At 37.9% G+C, this 19227-nt stretch overlaps 1 protein-coding gene across 5 annotated transcripts; it reads left to right on the top strand.

Moving 5' to 3' along the window:
* The first annotated feature begins 246 nt into the window (after positions 1 to 246).
* On the top strand, positions 247 to 18989 carry LOC18435314 (Tetratricopeptide repeat (TPR)-like superfamily protein). Of its 5 annotated transcripts, none has more exons than XM_088853838.1 (24): positions 516 to 1462; positions 1623 to 1684; positions 2522 to 2614; positions 5409 to 5593; positions 6460 to 6532; positions 7700 to 8113; positions 8873 to 8937; positions 9025 to 9156; positions 9452 to 9493; positions 9642 to 10175; positions 10529 to 10686; positions 10922 to 11447; positions 12334 to 12396; positions 12478 to 12579; positions 12992 to 13312; positions 13424 to 13516; positions 13713 to 13814; positions 13898 to 14002; positions 14324 to 14457; positions 15215 to 15398; positions 15806 to 15937; positions 16046 to 16158; positions 16372 to 16450; positions 16603 to 18989. In XM_088853838.1, exons 6-24 carry the CDS (start codon positions 7831 to 7833, stop codon positions 18445 to 18447), a joined length of 5013 nt encoding a protein of 1670 aa, XP_088709964.1. In that variant the 5' UTR covers positions 516 to 1462; positions 1623 to 1684; positions 2522 to 2614; positions 5409 to 5593; positions 6460 to 6532; positions 7700 to 7830; the 3' UTR covers positions 18448 to 18989. The 5 variants fall into 5 exon arrangements, with proteins under 5 accessions (XP_006845423.1, XP_011623781.1, XP_088709964.1 ...); XM_088853839.1 differs by having other exon boundaries at positions 517 to 1466; XM_006845360.4 differs by lacking the exon at positions 5409 to 5593 and having other exon boundaries at positions 247 to 1462.
* The last annotated feature ends 238 nt before the right edge of the window (positions 18990 to 19227 follow it).

Here is a 19227-nt window from a genome sequence, read left to right as displayed (position 1 = left end):
TTGGCGGTTCAACTAACTGTCCAGTCCGGTTTTGAAAAGTACAGTGTTAATATAGGAAAAAGTGGGTTGAGGGCATTACAATAATTATCGAGAGCGTTATTGGGGACAACTTGACACTCCTCAGCAGTGTGGGAGAACTTGCGGTGAAAAGGACTTAGAGAGAGAGAGAGCGAGAGGGGGAGAGAGCGTAAGAGAGAGGAGAGAGTCCAAATTTAAATAAAGGAGAGAGAATGTGAGAGAGAGGAGAGAGCCAAATGTTGAATTTCGGAAGATATATAGAGAGGAGGAGAGGAGAGAGAAAATGTTGAGAGAGAAGGAGAGGAGAGAGAAAGGATGAATTTCGGAAGATTTATAGAGAGAGAGGAGAGAGAAAATGTTGAGAGAGAGAGAGAGAGAATGTTGAGAGAGAGAGAGAGAGAGACGAGTGTCGTGTGGCAAAGCGGTGCAGACCACACTCACTCTGAAATTATGGTACTTGTCGTGTAATAAATAGGCGTATTATTGGGTAACATTGTTGTAAGCGATAGAGAGAGAGAAACAAACGATTTCTAGAGAGAGAAAGGGAGATGTGATATAGGGCACGGGATTTGGCAGGAACTGAAGAATCAAAGAAAAAACTCAAATCTTCTTTCGACGACGAACGAGAGGCCTGAAATCTCTCAGCCTCACGTTCTATGTAAGGAGCACCTTATCCTATCCTTAAAAAACCTTATTATCATCTCCTTTTCAGACTCCCCTCAATCTCTTTCTCTCTCTTCCCCCTATCTCTCATCCTTTTAAGCGTTTCCCTTCTCCTTCACTATAAATGAAACACCGCTCTTCTTTTACATCTCTCAGAGGAACCTTTTCCCCTCCGATTCTTTCCTCAAATTCCAAGAAATAAGCGATTCAAGGACCAGATTGTACTTTAATTCCCTCCTTGTCCAAGTTTTTTTGTGCCATTGTTTCTTGATTCAATAAGAAATAAGCTTTAGCATTGCAAAGTAGGCCAGATTTGGATCGAAAAAAGAGGGATGAAGTTCCATTTCTGTTTCAGAGATGAAGATGCTCTTATTAGCTGAATTTCTACTGTTTTTTATCAATTTTTCGAAGAAATAAGCGGTTCCTGCATTGTCGAGACTTCGTTTTGAGGATTGGATGAATAAATCGATGATTGATGTTAATTTGAGCTCAAATTTTTGGAGAAGAGTTCGTTTTTTTTAGCAGCTGCCGTATCAATCCGGTCGAGCTATCTTCTCGCATCGACATAGATTAATCCGAAGCTCGAATCTACCAAAGGATTTAGCAGATTGCTAAATTTGACAATAAACGCAAAAGGCCTCAAAGTACAGAGGTTAAAAGAGGGACAGGAAGAGAGAGAGAGAGAGAGAGAGAGAGAGAGAGAGAGTTTTCATGGCTCCAAAAACAGGAAAAGCAAAGCAACACAAAACAAAAGGAGAGAAAAAGAAGAAGGAAGAGAAGAGTAAGTATGTTTCTAGTTCTATTTTTTGTTTTCCATTTACTGTAAGAAAAATGCATTCGTTTTCCTTTTCTTTTTTGCTTATCATTTTCGAAATTTAGATGAAAACAAGAAGAAGTTGAAACATGACTTATTGCTTTTTCTTTTCTTCTCTTTTTTGCAGTCTTGCCTACTGTTCTGGACATCACTGTCAATACACCTGATGATACTCACGTTACACTAAAGGTACCGAACTTTGGCCGATACTTTTTTATTGTTTTTACATTTATTTGCTTATTTTTATTATTGGATTGATTTTTGTTCATTTATTGCTTTTTTTTTTTTCTGAATCGTTGCGCAAATTTCATTGAGGTTACATTCGCAAAAGAAAAAAAGAAAAAGAAAAGAGAAAAAATAAATAAAATAAAAAAGGCAAACGAGCGGGCTGAGAGGGTCTAGACCAACCCGTTTAGCTCGACAATCCACATCCGCATTTATTCATTGAGTACTTAGTTTTGTTATCAGATACCAACCCAAAAGAGAAATGACATTATTGTTAGATTGCAAACCTTTTTGCTGTGGTCCATTCTGAAAACTTGATTGAGACCACAGCAAAATGTTTACAATTATGTACAATGAAAATCCCTAAGGAAAAAGTTTTAATGGTAATTTTATGATATGGAGCGTACAAACTTGGCTTTTCCCTTATAAAGGGAAAAATAGTACGGGAGTCTTCAACTTCTTTTGGGGGTATGACAGTAAAATTACCAAAATACCTTTTATTTTTTGAAAGGGTGTTAATACATGAACACTTTTTTTTCTAAGCAAATTGCTATAGTACCGAATAAATCTTGGCGAGAAAATGTTCGGGGCTAAATTTTAAATTTATCACAAACGCCTTTTCTTTAGCATCAAGGTACAAGAGAATGGGGGTAGAAGTACTTTTTTCTTCCTCTGTTTCTAGGGTGCCAAGTGTTTGGTGCATGCCTATTTTTTTTTATTCACCCCTGTTTATTTGCTCCTTTCGTTTGAAGTTTTAGCAGATGTTTAAAATTAGTATCTCCATACTCTGTGTTCTTGCAGGGAATCTCGACGGATAGGATTCTAGATGTTCGTAAATTGTTGGCTGTGAATGTAGAGGCATGCCATCTCACCAATTACTCTCTATCTCATGAGGTAATCAATCTTAAAATTCAATACTCCTTTTTCTTGACCTCAAAAAAAAAAAAGTGTTTTTAAGAAATTTAAAAAATATCCTTTTATTTTTAGTTTATTAGAAATAAACTCCAATATTTTCAAAACCTCATTCATACCCAAATGAAGGGATAATTTTGATAATTTCCCTTTGTTTTTCTTTAAATTCCCGTCTTATTTTTTTTTATTTTCCTGATTTTTTGTAAACTAGTTTTTGGAATCAAATCCATCTCGACCGTCCAAACAAACCCCATTTCTAGCCGGTTTCATCATAGCCTTTTCCATTGGCTATTCTTAGCCAGTTTATGATCTTTAAATTTGGACCGTCCAAAAGAAAAAAAATGAAATCTTAAATTTACAAAATAATAAAATAAAAGGAAAAGAGCCCAAGAAGAACCTTAGTGAGAAATTGATTTGAGGGGTATAAATATCATTGTCTAGGTGTGAGATTCCAATGGCCGGAATCAAAGTAGGCGACCTTGACCTATGTTTTATCGTTTCCTTTGGAATTTGCATTGGACGAGTCTTGTTTACTATTTACGAAAAAACGAGAAAATCGTTTGTTTAAAGCATCGCCAGATTTAACTCGTTTGAAGGGCTCGATTCTTTATTAAATTAAGCAATCACATAAACTAATGTCATGTCCTAGGAACGCGGAAAGAGGGAGAGTGTAAGCATGGAGGGGCCACATTGAGAGAAAATAAAACATGTATTATAAAGTAGATTAATGGCGGCTAATAAAGTTTAAGCGACTGTAACACCAACTTTTATGCTCCCCCTCAAGTGGGGAACCCATAGCAATATTCCTAGCTTGTCTCTTAGTTAAAAATAGAAAAAAATTAATATAAGGTTAATTTTATACCATTGGAGTAAGTGCACTTCAAAAACCCCCTGGAAGAAAATGTTATATTATTGAAAAACTTTTGAATTTGATCATCTCGATCTTAATATATATGGATATGAAAAAAAAAAAAAAAATTTTCAAGCTTTAAAAATATTGCATCTTGTAACAAATTATTTGGACCATCTATTTTTAAGGTTTTCAAGTGTTAATATATTTGCTTGTTCTGTAATATTTTTAAAATTTGAACTTTTATAACTAGGGATAAATATAGATTTTCTAGCCATCATAAAGTTTGCGACATCAAAACTGCATCCCCAGATAAAATTTAGTTGTTCGCCTTGCTTTTATAGTATTAGGCTTTATACAAACCTCACCAATTAGGATAAAATCGTGAATTTACGGTCAAAAGTAAAGCCGCACGTCAAATCCCTACGATAAAATGTTGTTTCGATGTCATAAATTTTTATAATGGCTTGAAAATGTATTATCATTATAAAGTTTGAATTTATGAGTGTAGACCTGGAGCATTTGCAAACACTTGAAAAATGGACGGACCAAACAATGTCTTACAAAGTACACGATTTTTTAGGGCTGCTGAACCATTTTTGTTTTAAATATAAAATTTTCAAACTCGAAGATCAATTTGAGGGCTTTATGATAGCGGGACAATCTTTTGCTGCAAGATTTGAGCAGCAGCTTTTAAAAGCCATGGCCCAACTATGACCTTTTCAAAAACATTCTTCCAAATAAAATCACTTTTAACTTTGCAATTTAGATTTCAATTAAAATGGTGTAAAAGTAACATTTTTATTTATTTATTGGAAGTTTATGGTTACCCACAATTACACTCATTTTTCGGTGAGTCAAATGGGGAGAGGTCCAATTTAAATTTTTTTTGGTGAGTAAATAGGAAGAGGGCCCCTACCCTTTTGAAGGAATTGAGCCATTACCCTTTGTAGGAATTTGAATTTTTTTTGGGGTAACTAGGGAGAGAGCCCCTACGCTTTGTAGGAATTGAGCTCCTACCCTTTGTAGGGATTGAAAGGCCGCTACCCTTTTGAAGGAATTGAGCCCCTACCTTTTCGTAGGAATTGAGCCCCTACCCTTCGTAGGAATTTGAATTTGTTTTGGGTAAGTTATAGGGTCGGGCCCCTACCTTTTGTAGGAATTGAGATTAAGACGCAGCGTTGCAAGCCGACTCTTTTCCTACTTTATTTGAATTCGTTCGAAGAAAAATTTATAAAGAGTACATATACTATGCTCCTTCGGGAGCATATTTTAGTTTCATTCCACGGTCAAAAGACTTATTTTGGATGATTTTTTTGAATCTAAAATTTTGAGAACCACTTAAAAATTTCTAGATGATTAGTTTTTTAAAAATAAAGTAAAAAAAACTTGAAATTTGAGTTTTCTAATATTTTGATCTTATCATCTAAAAATTAATTGGTCTCTATTGAATCTCGAGGCATTATATTTTCCCAATGCATAGGAGGTGCAATTATAATTTTTTATTTTTGTATTTATTGAAGTTAATCTTTGCTTTGAGGAGACTAGATCCCCAAAATCTGATGTTCTAAAATTAACACTTAGTTGTGTTTTGCCCGAGTAGATGGACATTCTATTCCCTGATTATATTTTGGCATCTACCAACATATACCTAACATTTCAACAATTTAATAACTTATCCTTTTTTTTAAAGTATTCCATGGCCACAAATCGTTTGAAAATTATTACAAAATTAATTAAACATGCTACCGTCATTTTATAGAGTTTGGAGCTCAGCAAATTCCTTATTTAAAAGCCAGACAACTTCTTTAGCGTCATGGTGACCTTTTAAACTATATTTTCTTAGCTAAGCTAGGTAAAATATTAAATAATTAATATGTCAGGTTCTTTATGTACCTTACTCTTTTTTTTGGTACCCGTTTGAAGCTACTGGCTACCATAACTTTAGTTACAAGAACGGTAGGTAGCATGGAGCTTGGGTTTTAGCTGCGAAGTCCCTCAAAGAAGAAAAAGTTGAAACGAAACAAGGAAATGTTCTACAACAGTGACATTTACAAAAATTCACCATTTCAAGTGTTTCTTGTGTAAGAATCACGTTGCTGTGTTGATAGGTGGGTGATTTTTTGTTTATCATTCTCAAGAACGTATGAAGTGTTTTTTTGGTGCATTATTATATGTTATTAAATATTTTAATTTTTTAATTTTTATATGTTAACGATGAGAATGAAAGGTGAGACCTTATATTGAGACATCAGCCACCCTAACTACCAACGCCTCAATGCCAATCCTAATAAATTAATAAGCTGGGGTCTCAAAGTAACCAATGTCATTTTCATCTCAAGAGATCGGGATATGGCCCCACAGCATGGACATGAATGACGAGCTCCATGGTCCACTAAAAAATCAGACTTGTGGGTTGGACCGGTCCCTCACCGGTTCTCAGTCGAATCAATTACCAATTGGATTTGAGTTGGGGCCAGCCAAATTGGTGAGTCAGCTCTGCTGACTAGGCCAAATTAAAGAAAAAATAATAAAGATATAAATAAAATTTATAAAGTTCAAACAAGATTCATGAATGTCAACTAGTTCTTAAATTAATTTTATTATACTATTTTTTTAGTATGATTTTGGGGTGAATAGATTCAGTCTTGATATAGTGACGAACCAGTCACCCACTTGTTGTAAGATGAGCTGGGAAATTGTCCCATCCAGGCTAATATTTCAAAACCTGGTTACCTTTGAAGCGTTTGATGTATTTCTTTGACTCTTGCGCAATCAAATTGAAAAATAATTATTGCATTTAGCCTATTCAATAATCAATGTATAATAAATTGAAAAATAATTACTGCATGTAGCCTATTCAATAATCAATGTATAATAAAATAAGAGGATAAAACTTTGATGATGATGATGAGAATGATTATATATCAATAAAATCCACATTATAGTATGGCTAATAGACTTAGTACGTGAACAGGTGCGAGGTTCCAGGTTGAAAGACTCAGTGGATATCATCTCCCTCAAGCCCTGCGTTCTCACCATTGTTGAAGGTAATTATAAAACATAAATCAACATTAAAAAGGAGTCAAAGTAGGGATTTGCTTAACGTAATCAAGTCGTGCAGCAAAAATCAACGTATCTCTTGACAGTTGAAATTGTTGGGCCTTCAAATCTTTGACATTCTGCCGCGGTTAATTTTTTCTTTCCAACATGTCTACATAGAGGCAAATATGATAACTGACACCCACGTTAGCTAAAAAATTAGTTTTCTCCCTCTGAGTTGGTTGTTGCCGATGATATGTGATCTTCATTCATTATTAATAAACTCATATCTTTTTTTGTAAAAAAATAGAATGAGTCAAAGTACATGGTACATTGGTTCGAGTGGGTATAGAATAAAAAGATATGGTGGGCTCATGGATCCATATTGTACATTTGGACCTACTTGCAAAACACTTTGAACCTACTTGCAAAGCACATGCTTAGGGTTGCAAAGCACCTGCTTAGGGGTTTTCTGTTGATTTATTATTATTATTTCCAAATGATGATTTTTAAATCCATCCTAAGATCAATTTTGGAAATAAAAAATCGATCCTAGAGAGTGCTGTAGAGATGCTTTGTGGGTTTCAAGGTCCAACAAATGGCCGCAAAACCCGCAGGTCCAAATGGGTTCATTTGGACGGGAGGTCCACCAAATCTCTATGATCGTGAGTTGGCGTTTTAGTACGTGGCTGAATCGATCCTTCCAGTCCACGTACGGTGAATTTTCTTCCCAATCCATTGACTCTTCACCGTCCATCATGGGGTGGACATGGTGCATGCTCCTTTCATGTACTATATACCACAATCTTCTTGGTGTATGGTATTGTATCGTGTATTATACATGGGATAGTATTTTATGAGCCAATATGGCCCATATATGTCAACCATCAAATAAATATATAGACAGTCATTAAAAAGTGTTGGACCCACCATCGCTAAAGTCTTAAACCAAATGATAGGTTCCTCATCTATCTACATCACCACCCACCCATTGAATGGATGGCGACAGATAAGTGTGGGGTCATAGAATACTCCTCCATACAGCTGAGCCCACACGTATGGATTATGGAATAGCTTTCCAATATTTATCCCTATGGTCATATGGATCATGGAGTACTTTCCATAAGCCACAGTGTATAAAATTGACAATATTTGAAAATTGAACCTGCATGCAGAGGACTACACAGAGGAGCTAGCAATTGCCCATATCAGAAGGCTCCTTGACATTGTTGCTTGCACCACCTCCTTTGGCTCTTCTGCTAAAAATCACAGTGACCCAAGAAACCATGGAACCCAAAAGGAAGCCATGGCCAATGGTATCAGTGCCCACAACAACAGCAAGAATTCCAAAGGGGTTCCGGAGGAGAATGATGGTCCCCAAGAGAATGGGGAGGTGGGTGCAAGGCCCAAACTAGGGGGCAAAAAAGAAAATTGCAGCAATGGGAAGGGGAAACCAGAGGCTTCCATGGCTTTGGCTTCTGCCACTGAGGCCACTGAGAAAGGAGACTTCTCTACAATGTGCCCTCCTCCGAAGCTTGGGCAGTTTTATGAGTTCTTCTCCTTCTCTCACCTCACCCCACCGCTTCAGTGTAAGCAAATTTTCTCCATTCTTTGCAGTTGTTTAATAGGTAGTTAGTGTTATGAAATGTGAATATAGAGATATGTTTGGACAATTGCATCACCTGATTTGAGCGGGAATAATATAGCCAAAACTTTTATTCGAATTTGGTGTTGAGTTGGGTTTTCATTTGCCATCAAATGTGGTCATTTTTTACTAAGTTGGAAAAATTATGAGTGTAATTTACCCCATTTTGAGTGTAACTTTTGTAGAACTATGATTTTTCTAGATCCATAAGTTTGCCCAATTTGCTTGGACAATTTTCTCGGATGTCTGCTGTTTACTTCATTGAATTTCAGTCGGCTTCTTTAAGTCCATCAATTCCATCAATTTTCTGCATTTTCTTCTTTTATCATCTGTGTTCCTATCCAAATTTCAGGTTGTTAGTTGTTACCTCTGCTTTTACCCCTTGAAAAGCTTTCTCTCCCTGCAGTTCCTGTAATTCCTTTTTATTTTTGTTTTATACATATTATTCGTCCATAAGTAGCTGGAGCATCTAAATCTCAACAATCCTTTCCTTTCTTGTTTGTTTTTGTCTTTTCGCAATTAACTCGATGGTATTTTTGGGTTTTTAAACCCTTGTTCAATTTGGTATCATGTTAAGAATTCTGGTTATTGCAGGTTGATAGTTGGAACAATCCTTTGTCTTAAAACAATTTGATACATGCTCTCTGATTGCAATAGGTTTGATATATCTGAAATTTGAGATGGTATTTAACATATTTTGCAGTCCTTAGGAAATCAACACGTCCATTTGTTGAGGATAAACGGGAAGATGATTTTTTCCAATTTGATGTAAGATTCCCTTCTTAATACTACCTAGCTGCATTGAAGACCCATGCTCATTGATCAACTATACATAATCTAATGGGTTTTGTGCAGGTCAAGATTTGCAGCGGGAAACTAGTAAACATTGTAGCTTCACGTAATGGTTTTTACCCAGCAGGAAAGAAGCCCCTTGAGGTTCACTCCCTGGCAGGTCTATTGCAACAAATAAGCAGGGCTTTTGACTCAGTAAGTAGTCACACCTCCCTTTGTTTCTTTATCTTTATGTGCTAAGCCTGCTTCTACATATATAGTTTGTTCTAGCAATCCCCGAATTTGGTGGATGCTATTAGCAAGCACTATTGGACTGGATATCATCAGAAACAAAGAAAAAGAAAATGAACTCCTATTCTTTTTCATGCATGACCCTTTCATATATACTGAAATAAATATCACCTGTTTTCTTGCAAGTTTAGCAGGAATTCTTAATTGTCCCTATGCAATTGGTTATCTCTAAGTTCTAAATCATTGGCATTGCTTGCAGGCTTACAAGTCTCTTATGAAAGCCTTTGTTGAACATAATAAGGTGGGTTGAAGTAATCTGTTGCCATTCTTTCAAAGAGTGAGCATTGCCTCCAATTTCGAACACATAGCTTGTAAGACCTTTATAAGTGAAGAATTGACTCTTTGATCATATCGGTTGCTAATTATGTAGTTTTCCATGCGTTCGACAGTTTGGGAACCTTCCTTATGGATACAGAGCCAACACATGGGTTGTCCCTCCGATGGTTGCTGATGCTCCATCAGTGTTCCCTCCATTACCAGTAGAGGATGAAACCTGGGGTGGCAATGGAGGTGGACTGGGAAGAGATGGACAGCACAATTTAAGGCAATGGTCTAGGGAGTTTTCAATTCTAGCCACTATGCCTTGCAAAACTGTAGAGGAGAGGCAAATCAGGGATCGGAAGGCATTCCTTCTTCATAGTCTCTTTGTAGATGTTTCAGTCTTTAATGCTGTTGCAGCAATCCAAAAAGTCATTGATAGTAAAAAAAGCTTGCATAAATCTGAAATTGGTCTTCCCAACTCGATTTTGCATGAGGAAAAAATTGGTGATTTATGCATAACAGTGTCAAAAGATGTACCTGATGCCAGTACAAAGTTGGAAGCAAAAATTGATGGAAGCCAAGCTCCAGGTATGTCAGCAAAGGAGCTTGCACAAAGGAATTTGCTTAAGGGGATCACTGCAGATGAGAGTGCGACTGTTCATGTAAGCAGTTATATTCACTACTTTGTTTCTTTATTTAACAAAAATTAAGGCATATCTATAATCCAGTGGAATATGGAAAAAAAAAAAATCCATGTGGTTCACCTCCATCTATTGAAATGATGGACCATGATGGGGAAGGGTCAAGCCCTATTTCGATGACTCCCACTCTCCTTGTCGTGTCCAACATTTCATTGGGTGTTGATGACCACCCCAATGGAATATGGTTTTCCATAATCCATTAAAAATTTGTTATACCGTCCCTTGCTCCAAGATGGTTAGATATTTTCACCACATGACAATCAAATGATAGTTCTTTCTCAGTTATGTACTGAAGCAGCGTAGTGGCCATGCAGGATACTGCTACTTTAGGTGTTGTAGTTATTAGACACTGTGGATACACTGCCGTCGTGAAAGTTCCTGTTGCTAGTGACAAGGAATCAAGTCCTTTAACTCAGGAAATTGACATTGAAGATCAGCCAGAAGGGGGTGCAAATGCCTTGAATGTCAATAGGTAGTTCCATTTAAATAAATGCTTTGATCTGGACAATTTGAGCTGCTTTCATTGTTTTCAATGTGAAGATTTTTCTTCCTGATTTCTATCGACTTCTCTCTCTCTCATCCTCTCTCTTTCTCTCTCTCTCTCTTTGTCTCTCTCTCTCTCTCACATATGTCATCCAGTCCTCCCTTGACTTTCTCTCTCTCGTCGTGATTAATAAATGTGGTTCTAATTCCAAACTACATTTCAGCCTGAGAATGCTTCTGCATAAACAATCTGGTGGAGCTCCACGCTCACGTGGTGCAGAAAATGAAGACATACCTGCTAGGTCCTTAGTTCGAAATGTTCTAGGAGAGAGCTTGGCAAAATTATGGGGAGAATGCAATAAACAAGAAAATCGTATCAGATGGGAGCTTGGAGCATGTTGGGTGCAACATTTACAAAACCGGCCCTCAGGGAAAACTGAACCGAAAAAAACAGAGTCCAAGCAAAGTGAAGAAACTAAGACTGAACCCATTGTTAAGGGTCTTGGGAAGCAACTTGGGTTGTTGAAGGAGATCAAAAAGAAGGCAGATAACAAGATCACCAAAAATGATTCAATGAAGGAAACTTCAAAAGAGAATGGCCTGGATTCTGAAAAGAAGCAGGCTTCGGGAGCTTCTGATCCTGAGGAGTTAGAGAAGCAAGAAGCTGAAAAGGGATCACTGTTGAGACAGCTGCTTCCTGAAACGGCATTTTCACGTCTAAAGGAATCTGAAACTGGTCTACATCTCAAGGTTTGTTCATTTATCTTTTACTTGAATTGAACATATCCCATTTCTCTTTCCCCAAAAAAATATATAAAAAGAAAAATAAAATGACTTCTAGTTCTCTTCATCAATTGTTTTTCTAGGTTAGCTGGGATTCAAATCGTGGACATTAGCCACCACATTGAGAACTTAAATCCTTTTAACTTCTCCTCATCATAGTGCTACATTGAGAAAAAAAAAGAAAAAAGAACAGCAGACTTGAGCTTGATTATGTTTTATCGTAGTCCAATGGGTTCATCATCGTTCAATGAAATGATGACATGTGATAGAGCAAGATTGGTACTCACCATTGGGTCTTTTCCTATACTGCTAGATCCAACTCTTTCTCCATCGTTTTCCATCATTTCATTGACCAGTGTGACATCTAGGGACAACGGTTTTTCCATAATCTATTGGATTACAATATACTTTACCTTTCTATATAGACGGTCATCACATATGCTAACAGATTGCTTGAACTACTTCACAAATTAATTGAGAAGGTAGCCTTCAAATATTTAGGATATTTGATGTCCAGAGGCAAGCACAGCTTGCTCTATATTGTGATTCAGTGGCATAGCTCTTGCTAAGATTTTGTGCCGTCCGTCATAATTTTGTTGCAAGTAAACCTTTAAGAAATCTAGATGATAAAAATTACATAACATTTAGTTCATCCTTATTGCAGACTTCATAAATCATACCACGCCAAGGAGACCTTTCTAATTTATTACAGGACTTGCTGTGTCTTGTTGTGGCTTTTTAGGTGGCCACAGCATCTCTTCATAAGTGTATAAATGTGATTTGTCTGCAGAACTCAAGAATTCTCTTCATCTTTATGTAATTAATTTTTGTCCTGATTTCATGCTTACCGCAGTCACCTGAGGAGCTAATCGAGATGGCACAGAAATACTACACCGATGTTGCCTTACCCAAGCTGGTAAGTTTAACTCTCTTTCCTCCTGATCCGTGCATCAGGGGAACACTCAATTGATACAGTGAATTTTGAATACTTTCTCAGGTATCAGATTTTGGTTCCCTTGAATTGTCTCCAGTGGATGGACGTACCTTAACAGATTTTATGCATACAAGGGGTCTACAGATGTGTTCATTGGGACGTGTGGTAAGCATATCCTGTCTTATTACCAGTGAATGGAAAATGAGCGACTCGGGCTCAAACTTGCCCGAGTCACTCGGACCAGCTGGGTGCTGGGTCCAAATAAATAACTCTGAGAATTCAGTGCGCTCACCAAGTCACAGATTTTCTGCGTATTTTTTACTGCTGACCTGACTCAGCTGAGTTAGGCTGCTGACTTGGCCTTGGGACCCCAGCCAGTCCGAGCCTGAGCCTAGGCTCTTAATCACTGGTTGTTACTTTGGTATGATCCATTTTTCTCAATTAACCATTGAGTATGAATTATTATTGGTAACTTTTGCTTATGGTCTTCATATAAGCTAATGGCATTACTAAAATGTTTTCTATTTCATGAATCCTACCTTTTGGTTTTCATACCGTCTTATTCCCATATTCCCAGGTCGAGCTTGCCGAAAAGTTACCTCACGTACAATCTCTTTGTATACATGAGATGATTGTTCGAGCCTTTAAGCATATATTACAGGCAGTTGTCACCGCAGTAGAAACAACAGAAGATTTGGCAGGAGCAGTGTCTGCCTGTTTGAATGTGTTGCTTGGAACTCCACCAGCTAAATGCCATGACCAGGATTTAGCAAATGATGATAAACTGAAGTGGGAGTGGGTAGAAACCTTCCTATTGAAGAGATATGGGTGGAAATTTAAGAGTGACAGTTGCAGTGATATGAGAAAGTTTGCGGTCCTCCGGGGTCTTTGCCATAAGGTACTATTAGTTGATCAATCATCTTCATGGTCGATTGGGTTCACATTATATTGCCCGTTTTGCTTCAGATCTGTTTTCATGCATTAAAACTTTGTCCTTTGTTTTCTCCAGGTTGGGCTTGAATTAGTTCCTAGAGATTATAATATGGATACACCACACCCTTTCACAAAGTCGGATATCATCAGTATGGTCCCTGTATATAAAGTATGAAACACCTTTCTTAATGACTTTTTGAAATTTTTGCTCCCCCAACAGAGAGAGAGAGAGAGAGAGAGAGAGAGAGAGAGAGAGAGAGAGAGAGAGAGAGAGAGATAATGACTGAGCATGATCAAGAGAGATAAATTTCATTCTGAGGAGCACCTTGTAATGACTGAGCATGATCTGTGAAATTCTTTTGCAGCATGTTCCATGCTCATCTGCGGATGGGCGCACCCTGCTGGAATCATCAAAGACTTCATTGGATAAAGGAAAATTGGAGGATGCTGTAAACTATGGAACTAAAGTAATTATGCAATTCAGTTTTCTCAATGGCTGTAATAAATGCTTCTTTAATTTTTTCCTAACAAAGAAAATCTAAATTTGAAGGCTTTAGCGAAACTGGTGGCAGTATGTGGTCCGTATCACAGAATGACAGCTGGCGCATACAGTCTCTTGGCTGTCGTGCTGTACCATACTGGGGATTTCAACCAGGTAGCCATGGAATTTTTTGAATCTTTTCAACTTTCCTACCATTTAGTTCAATTCAGTAAGTGGGTATTCTACTTTTGCCACCTCTTGGGTTAAAATGTCATATTGGAGTGGTTTATTTACTTAAATGCATTTTTTATGGACATTGACTCGAGTCCAGTTTGATTAGATTTCGGTATAACTTATGCGCCTAATGTATGTTGTTACCTATTCACATAATATTTTCAATGTCTTTATTTCCCATATAACAATCTGCTTTAGCATGGGATATATGTCTGAAACATTACATTGAAATCTAACCAGTTTATATGGGAATCATAACAGGCAACCATATATCAACAAAAGGCTTTGGATATAAATGAGAGAGAGCTTGGTCTCGACCATCCTGATACAATGAAGAGTTACGGGGATTTGGCTGTTTTCTATTATCGCCTCCAGCATACCGAACTGGCTTTAAAGTGCGCCTTTGACCTTTAGCTTCTGTCCTTGGAGCCTTAATTGAATATTTCTATTCTTGTATATTTTTTTTTGGACATATTGATCTGTTTAGATGATAGGAGTGCCCCAAATTGTTTTCCATTTTTCACCTCAGATGGAATTCTATATTTCTAAATTCACAACTGGTCAGCTTTCACAATAAGTTTTTCTTTTTCCAATTCTATATGTGGTTCGTTGCTTTTCTGGTTGCCATAACGATCGTTTTCTACTCTCTATATATAACAGATAGTATCTGACATAATAAGAATAACAAAAGGGGCGTATTTTCTTTGTGGTTTATATTTTATTATGGGAACCTTCATCTGACCTTGCGATTTGGCCTTTCAATGTAGTTTTTGATGCAAGTTGTGATAAACTTTATAGTGAATTTATATTGAATTTTTACCTCCTCTTAAAGAGCCACTCTTACATCCCTTTTGCCTCTTTTTGTCTCCATTTTGTAATAAATGTATCTTATTTGTAACATATGCGCTGTCGGAAAGAATCTTCCAATATTATTTATGGCTTATGTTAATCCATGAATTCTTCTATTTTTTTTGCCTACTGTCTCCTTGATGTTTTAAATAAATGGAAAAATCTATAATGGATAATGGATTGATTATCCTTTTGAGTGCATCCATGGATTGGCAGTCCTTGAAGTCCACCAATTACATGTTCCATTCCCTCTAAAACTGGTGTTTTAAAGTTTTTAAACTAATTTCTTCTTTGTGGACACAGGTATGTCAATCGCGCATTGTATCTTTTGCATCTGACATGTGGTCCCTCACATCCAAACACTGCTGCAACTTATATCAATGTTGCGATGATGGAAGAAGGCCTGGGAAACATCCATGTTGCCCTTAGATACCTACATGAAGCTCTAAAGTGCAACCAGAGACTGCTTGGAGCCGACCATATTCAGGTCTCTCTCTCTCTCTCTCTCTCTCTCTCTCTCTGGAATACATATGCATGGAGGTGTATCAAATTTTTTGCTTTCTAATCTTTTTTGACAATATCATTGCCCTTATGTGCTATCTGAGGGCTACTTGTGCCTTGAGTTTTACCTTGTCCATAAACTTTGTGGAGAAAGTGTAATGTTTCTTAAGCTATTTTTGAGTGTTCTCTTTTCATAAACATCATCTAATTGGCTACATGAGCATGGACACTTGTGCAAACTAGGTGTTAAGTCTCTTAGTTGTGCCTATAAACTGACCTAACCCCTAAAAAAGGTGAAATATCTTGAGCGTTGATGCTCTTCAGGAGTTCATAATTCTCGAGCTTGCTCGTGACTGAAGTAATACAAATGTTGTTTGGTTTTCAAATTTGCAGACTGCAGCCAGTTATCATGCCATTGCCATTGCTCTTTCTTTAATGGAAGCCTACTCATTAAGTGTCCAGCACGAGCAGACCACACTACAGATACTGCAAGCCAAACTTGGAAGTGAAGATCTCCGCACACAGGTAACAGAAACTACTGTAACAAGCATATAATCCATTTTTCGTTTGCATTATACAATCCCCTTTCAGCTTCAATGTTAATGTATGGATTTTCCATGTTTGCACTCGCAGGACGCTGCTGCATGGCTGGAGTACTTTGAGTCCAAGGCTTTGGAGCAGCAAGAAGCTGCTCGTAATGGTACACCAAAGCCAGATGTGACTATTGCCAGCAAAGGTCATCTCAGGTAATGTTGATGATCATGATAGCAAGAGTAATAATAATGCATATTGATCTACAAAAAGGCTGTTGCATGATGCTACTTGTCAAGGTGATGATGATGATAAAATAATTGAAATTAAATCCATCATTATTACTTGATATTTACACTTTTAGGGGTGAGAGATTCCATGCTGGATTATTTATTTGTGGCCTTGATTTATTCTCCATTTTGGTTCAGTGTGTCAGACCTTCTTGATTATATCAACCCTGATTCGGATCTAAAAGTTCGAGAGAGCCAAAAAAGGGCTCGAATGAAGGTATAAAAGTCTCCTGATGCTTTTTTAAGTGATGTAATTACAGCATCTGAGTTAATTTTAGATGAAATCAATTTTCTTTTCTAGGGTTTGTTTGGGTTTTTTTGTTTTTTTGCCACAAAAGAAAACTTCAATTAAATTGCTCTGTATTGCAGATTAAAGGAAGACCAGGCCAAAACCCTTGGGATACAGGCATTGACGACTACCAAAACGATGAAGTTCCATCTCCAACATATGTCAATAACAACCATTACAATGGACAGGAAAACAATGCAGAAGCTGCACCCATCAGTGGACTAGTAGCAAACCCTAATCCTAAGGAAGAAAAGCTCATCACAACTGTTGACGACAATCATATATTGAACCCTGATAATACATTGGAGGATGTCACATCCGATGAAGGATGGCAAGAAGCTGTTCCAAAGGGACGATATCTTGGAAGCCGTAAGCCTGGTCCTAGGAGGCCAACCTTAGCACGACTGAATTTGAACCAAATCAATAGCGCGGAATCTGCACGATATAGAGTAGGAACCAATGGAAGCGCAAATGGGAAGATTCCAACAGCAGGAGGGAAACCCGTGTTTCCCTCTCAAAGGGTTTCCCCTAATGAAGCTTACCCAACTAGTAGGAAGTCAGTTAAGACTCCAGGCTTTAGCCCAAAACCAATATCTCCTAATATGGAAAATGCTGTGGATTCACCAGCCATTGCTACAACAGCTACACCTTCAGGGTCTCAGACTACGAAGCCAGCTCCTAATCTTGCAAGCCCTAATCTTTCAAGCCCAACCATCAGTGTCCATTCCCCTGGTAAGCCCCTATCCTATAAAGATGTAGCCCTAGCACCCCCAGGAACAATAGTAAAGGCAGTCGTAGAGCAATTAAAGGAGAGCGCCTCGACAGAGGATAATCAGAAAAATGAGGAGAGAAAAGAGATTGAAGTGGACCTCAATTTGGGGAAAGAAGGAAATGCCAGTAATGAACAAAAGGAAATCCCTGTAGAAGAACAGGAACCAAAAAATTCACCTATCGAAGGAAATGATGTGGTTCCTAATCAGATAGAATTGAATGAATCAAAAGAAGAAGTTAGTGATGAGAGTCTGGTTATTGAGCCTGAAGGGTCTGATTCATGCAAAGAGGCAAATACCACTTCTGAATCTGAGTTATCAGAGGGGGGGACTCTTGACAGGGATTGCCCATCTTCTCCCACAGAGCCTCAATCCATGGAAATACAGGAAAACGGAACTAAAGATACTGTTGAGAACAACAATCCGTCTCCACGAGAAGACGAAAAAAGTGAGGAAACTTTGAAAGAGACTAACAAGAAACTCTCTGCTGCTGCCCCACCATTCAATCCTGGTGCTTCTCCCTCTATTATCCCAGTTTTTGGGGGGTCTATCTCTATGCCAGGGTTCAAAGATCATGGTGGAATTTTACCTCGTCCAGTTAGTGTTCCTCCAATGCCTGTTAGTCCAGTTAGGAAACCCCCTCACCAATCGGCTACAACCAGGGTGCCATATGGGCCCCGTCTATCTGGTTATAACAGGCCACACAACCGGGGACCAAGAGCCAAGCCCAATTTGCCAAATGATGAGCATGCCATTGATGGGAGCTGCGTTAGTCTGCCACCACGAATCATGAATCCTAATGCTGCTGAGTTTGTACCAGGAAAAGCCTGGCAACCCCATAGTCCCCCCATTTCCCCAACACCTATTTCTCCCAGTGTTTGGTCATCAGAAATCCATTGTGAAGGGAATGACAAAGAGAGCACAAATGTTGAAAATTCTCTGGCTGATGTGAGAGAAGAGAATGGTCAGCATGAACAGGTCATAGCAACCAAAGAGACCAACGAGGTCGAGAATTCTTCAGTGGAAATGACAGAAGTCTTTGATCCAGTACGTGGCCAAGCGGTTCAGTCTGAGTCCAAACAGTCTGTTGCCCCCACAAAGTGTTGGGGTGACTACAGTGATGGTGAAGCTGAGATTATTGAGTGTAAGAGTTGAAATATTCGAGAAACGCTGAGGAATAGAGTGGAATCCTGTAAGGCATGGCTTTTTACCCATTCTTGAAGAGGAGAGAGAGTGACATGAGAACCAAGTAGTAATTGAGTAAGAAGTTTTTGCTGTGTAATCAACGCCAGAAAATGCAGAATGAAAGCTTCTGGCTTGGAGTGAAACCATTTAATAAAATGGGTCAGGGAATGTTGTTTAACTCTATTTGTTGGGGAAATGAAGATCTGAACACTGCTGATAATTAGCGGAATCCACAGTCAAAACAAGTTAAGGAATGTGGGAATTCTGTAGTGAAGTTAGAAAGCTTGTCTGAGCATCCTTTTTTTATTTTGTCAAACTCGAAGGTTTTTGTTTGTGCGTACTCACTATGTGCTTTTTCACTATGTGCTTTTGTTTTCTATGATCCCATGAGTATCAGCTAGTTGAGAGTACATATGTATTAGCTGATGAGCATATTGTGAATTTTTACGTTGATTCTATTTGGGGACGTGATCAATATTTTTGTGCAATCAGAATCTATACTATTGACTATCTCCAATTTTCTGATTTTTTTTTTTTATGCTAGTAATTTTGATGGTTCTCAAGTTCTCATATGGTTTTTCAATCAGGAAATTGGCATTCTTAAGGGCATAAATGTTTCAAGGCACACAATCTAGATATGAAGCAAATGTTTTACGAAGGGGTTTCAGGAAATGGTCACTTGTTCAAGTTATTTCCCATAGAATTGAGCTTTCTGGTCATTTCACTTTCATTTTGTAGAAGGGTCTATAT

The sequence above is a fragment of the Amborella trichopoda genome, chromosome 12, assembly GCF_054954075.1.
Source record: "Amborella trichopoda isolate Santa Cruz 75 chromosome 12, AtrichopodaSantaCruz75HAP2 v2.0, whole genome shotgun sequence".
NCBI lineage: Eukaryota > Viridiplantae > Streptophyta > Magnoliopsida > Amborellales > Amborellaceae > Amborella > Amborella trichopoda.
This window is presented reverse-complemented; position numbering and strand designations above follow the sequence as displayed.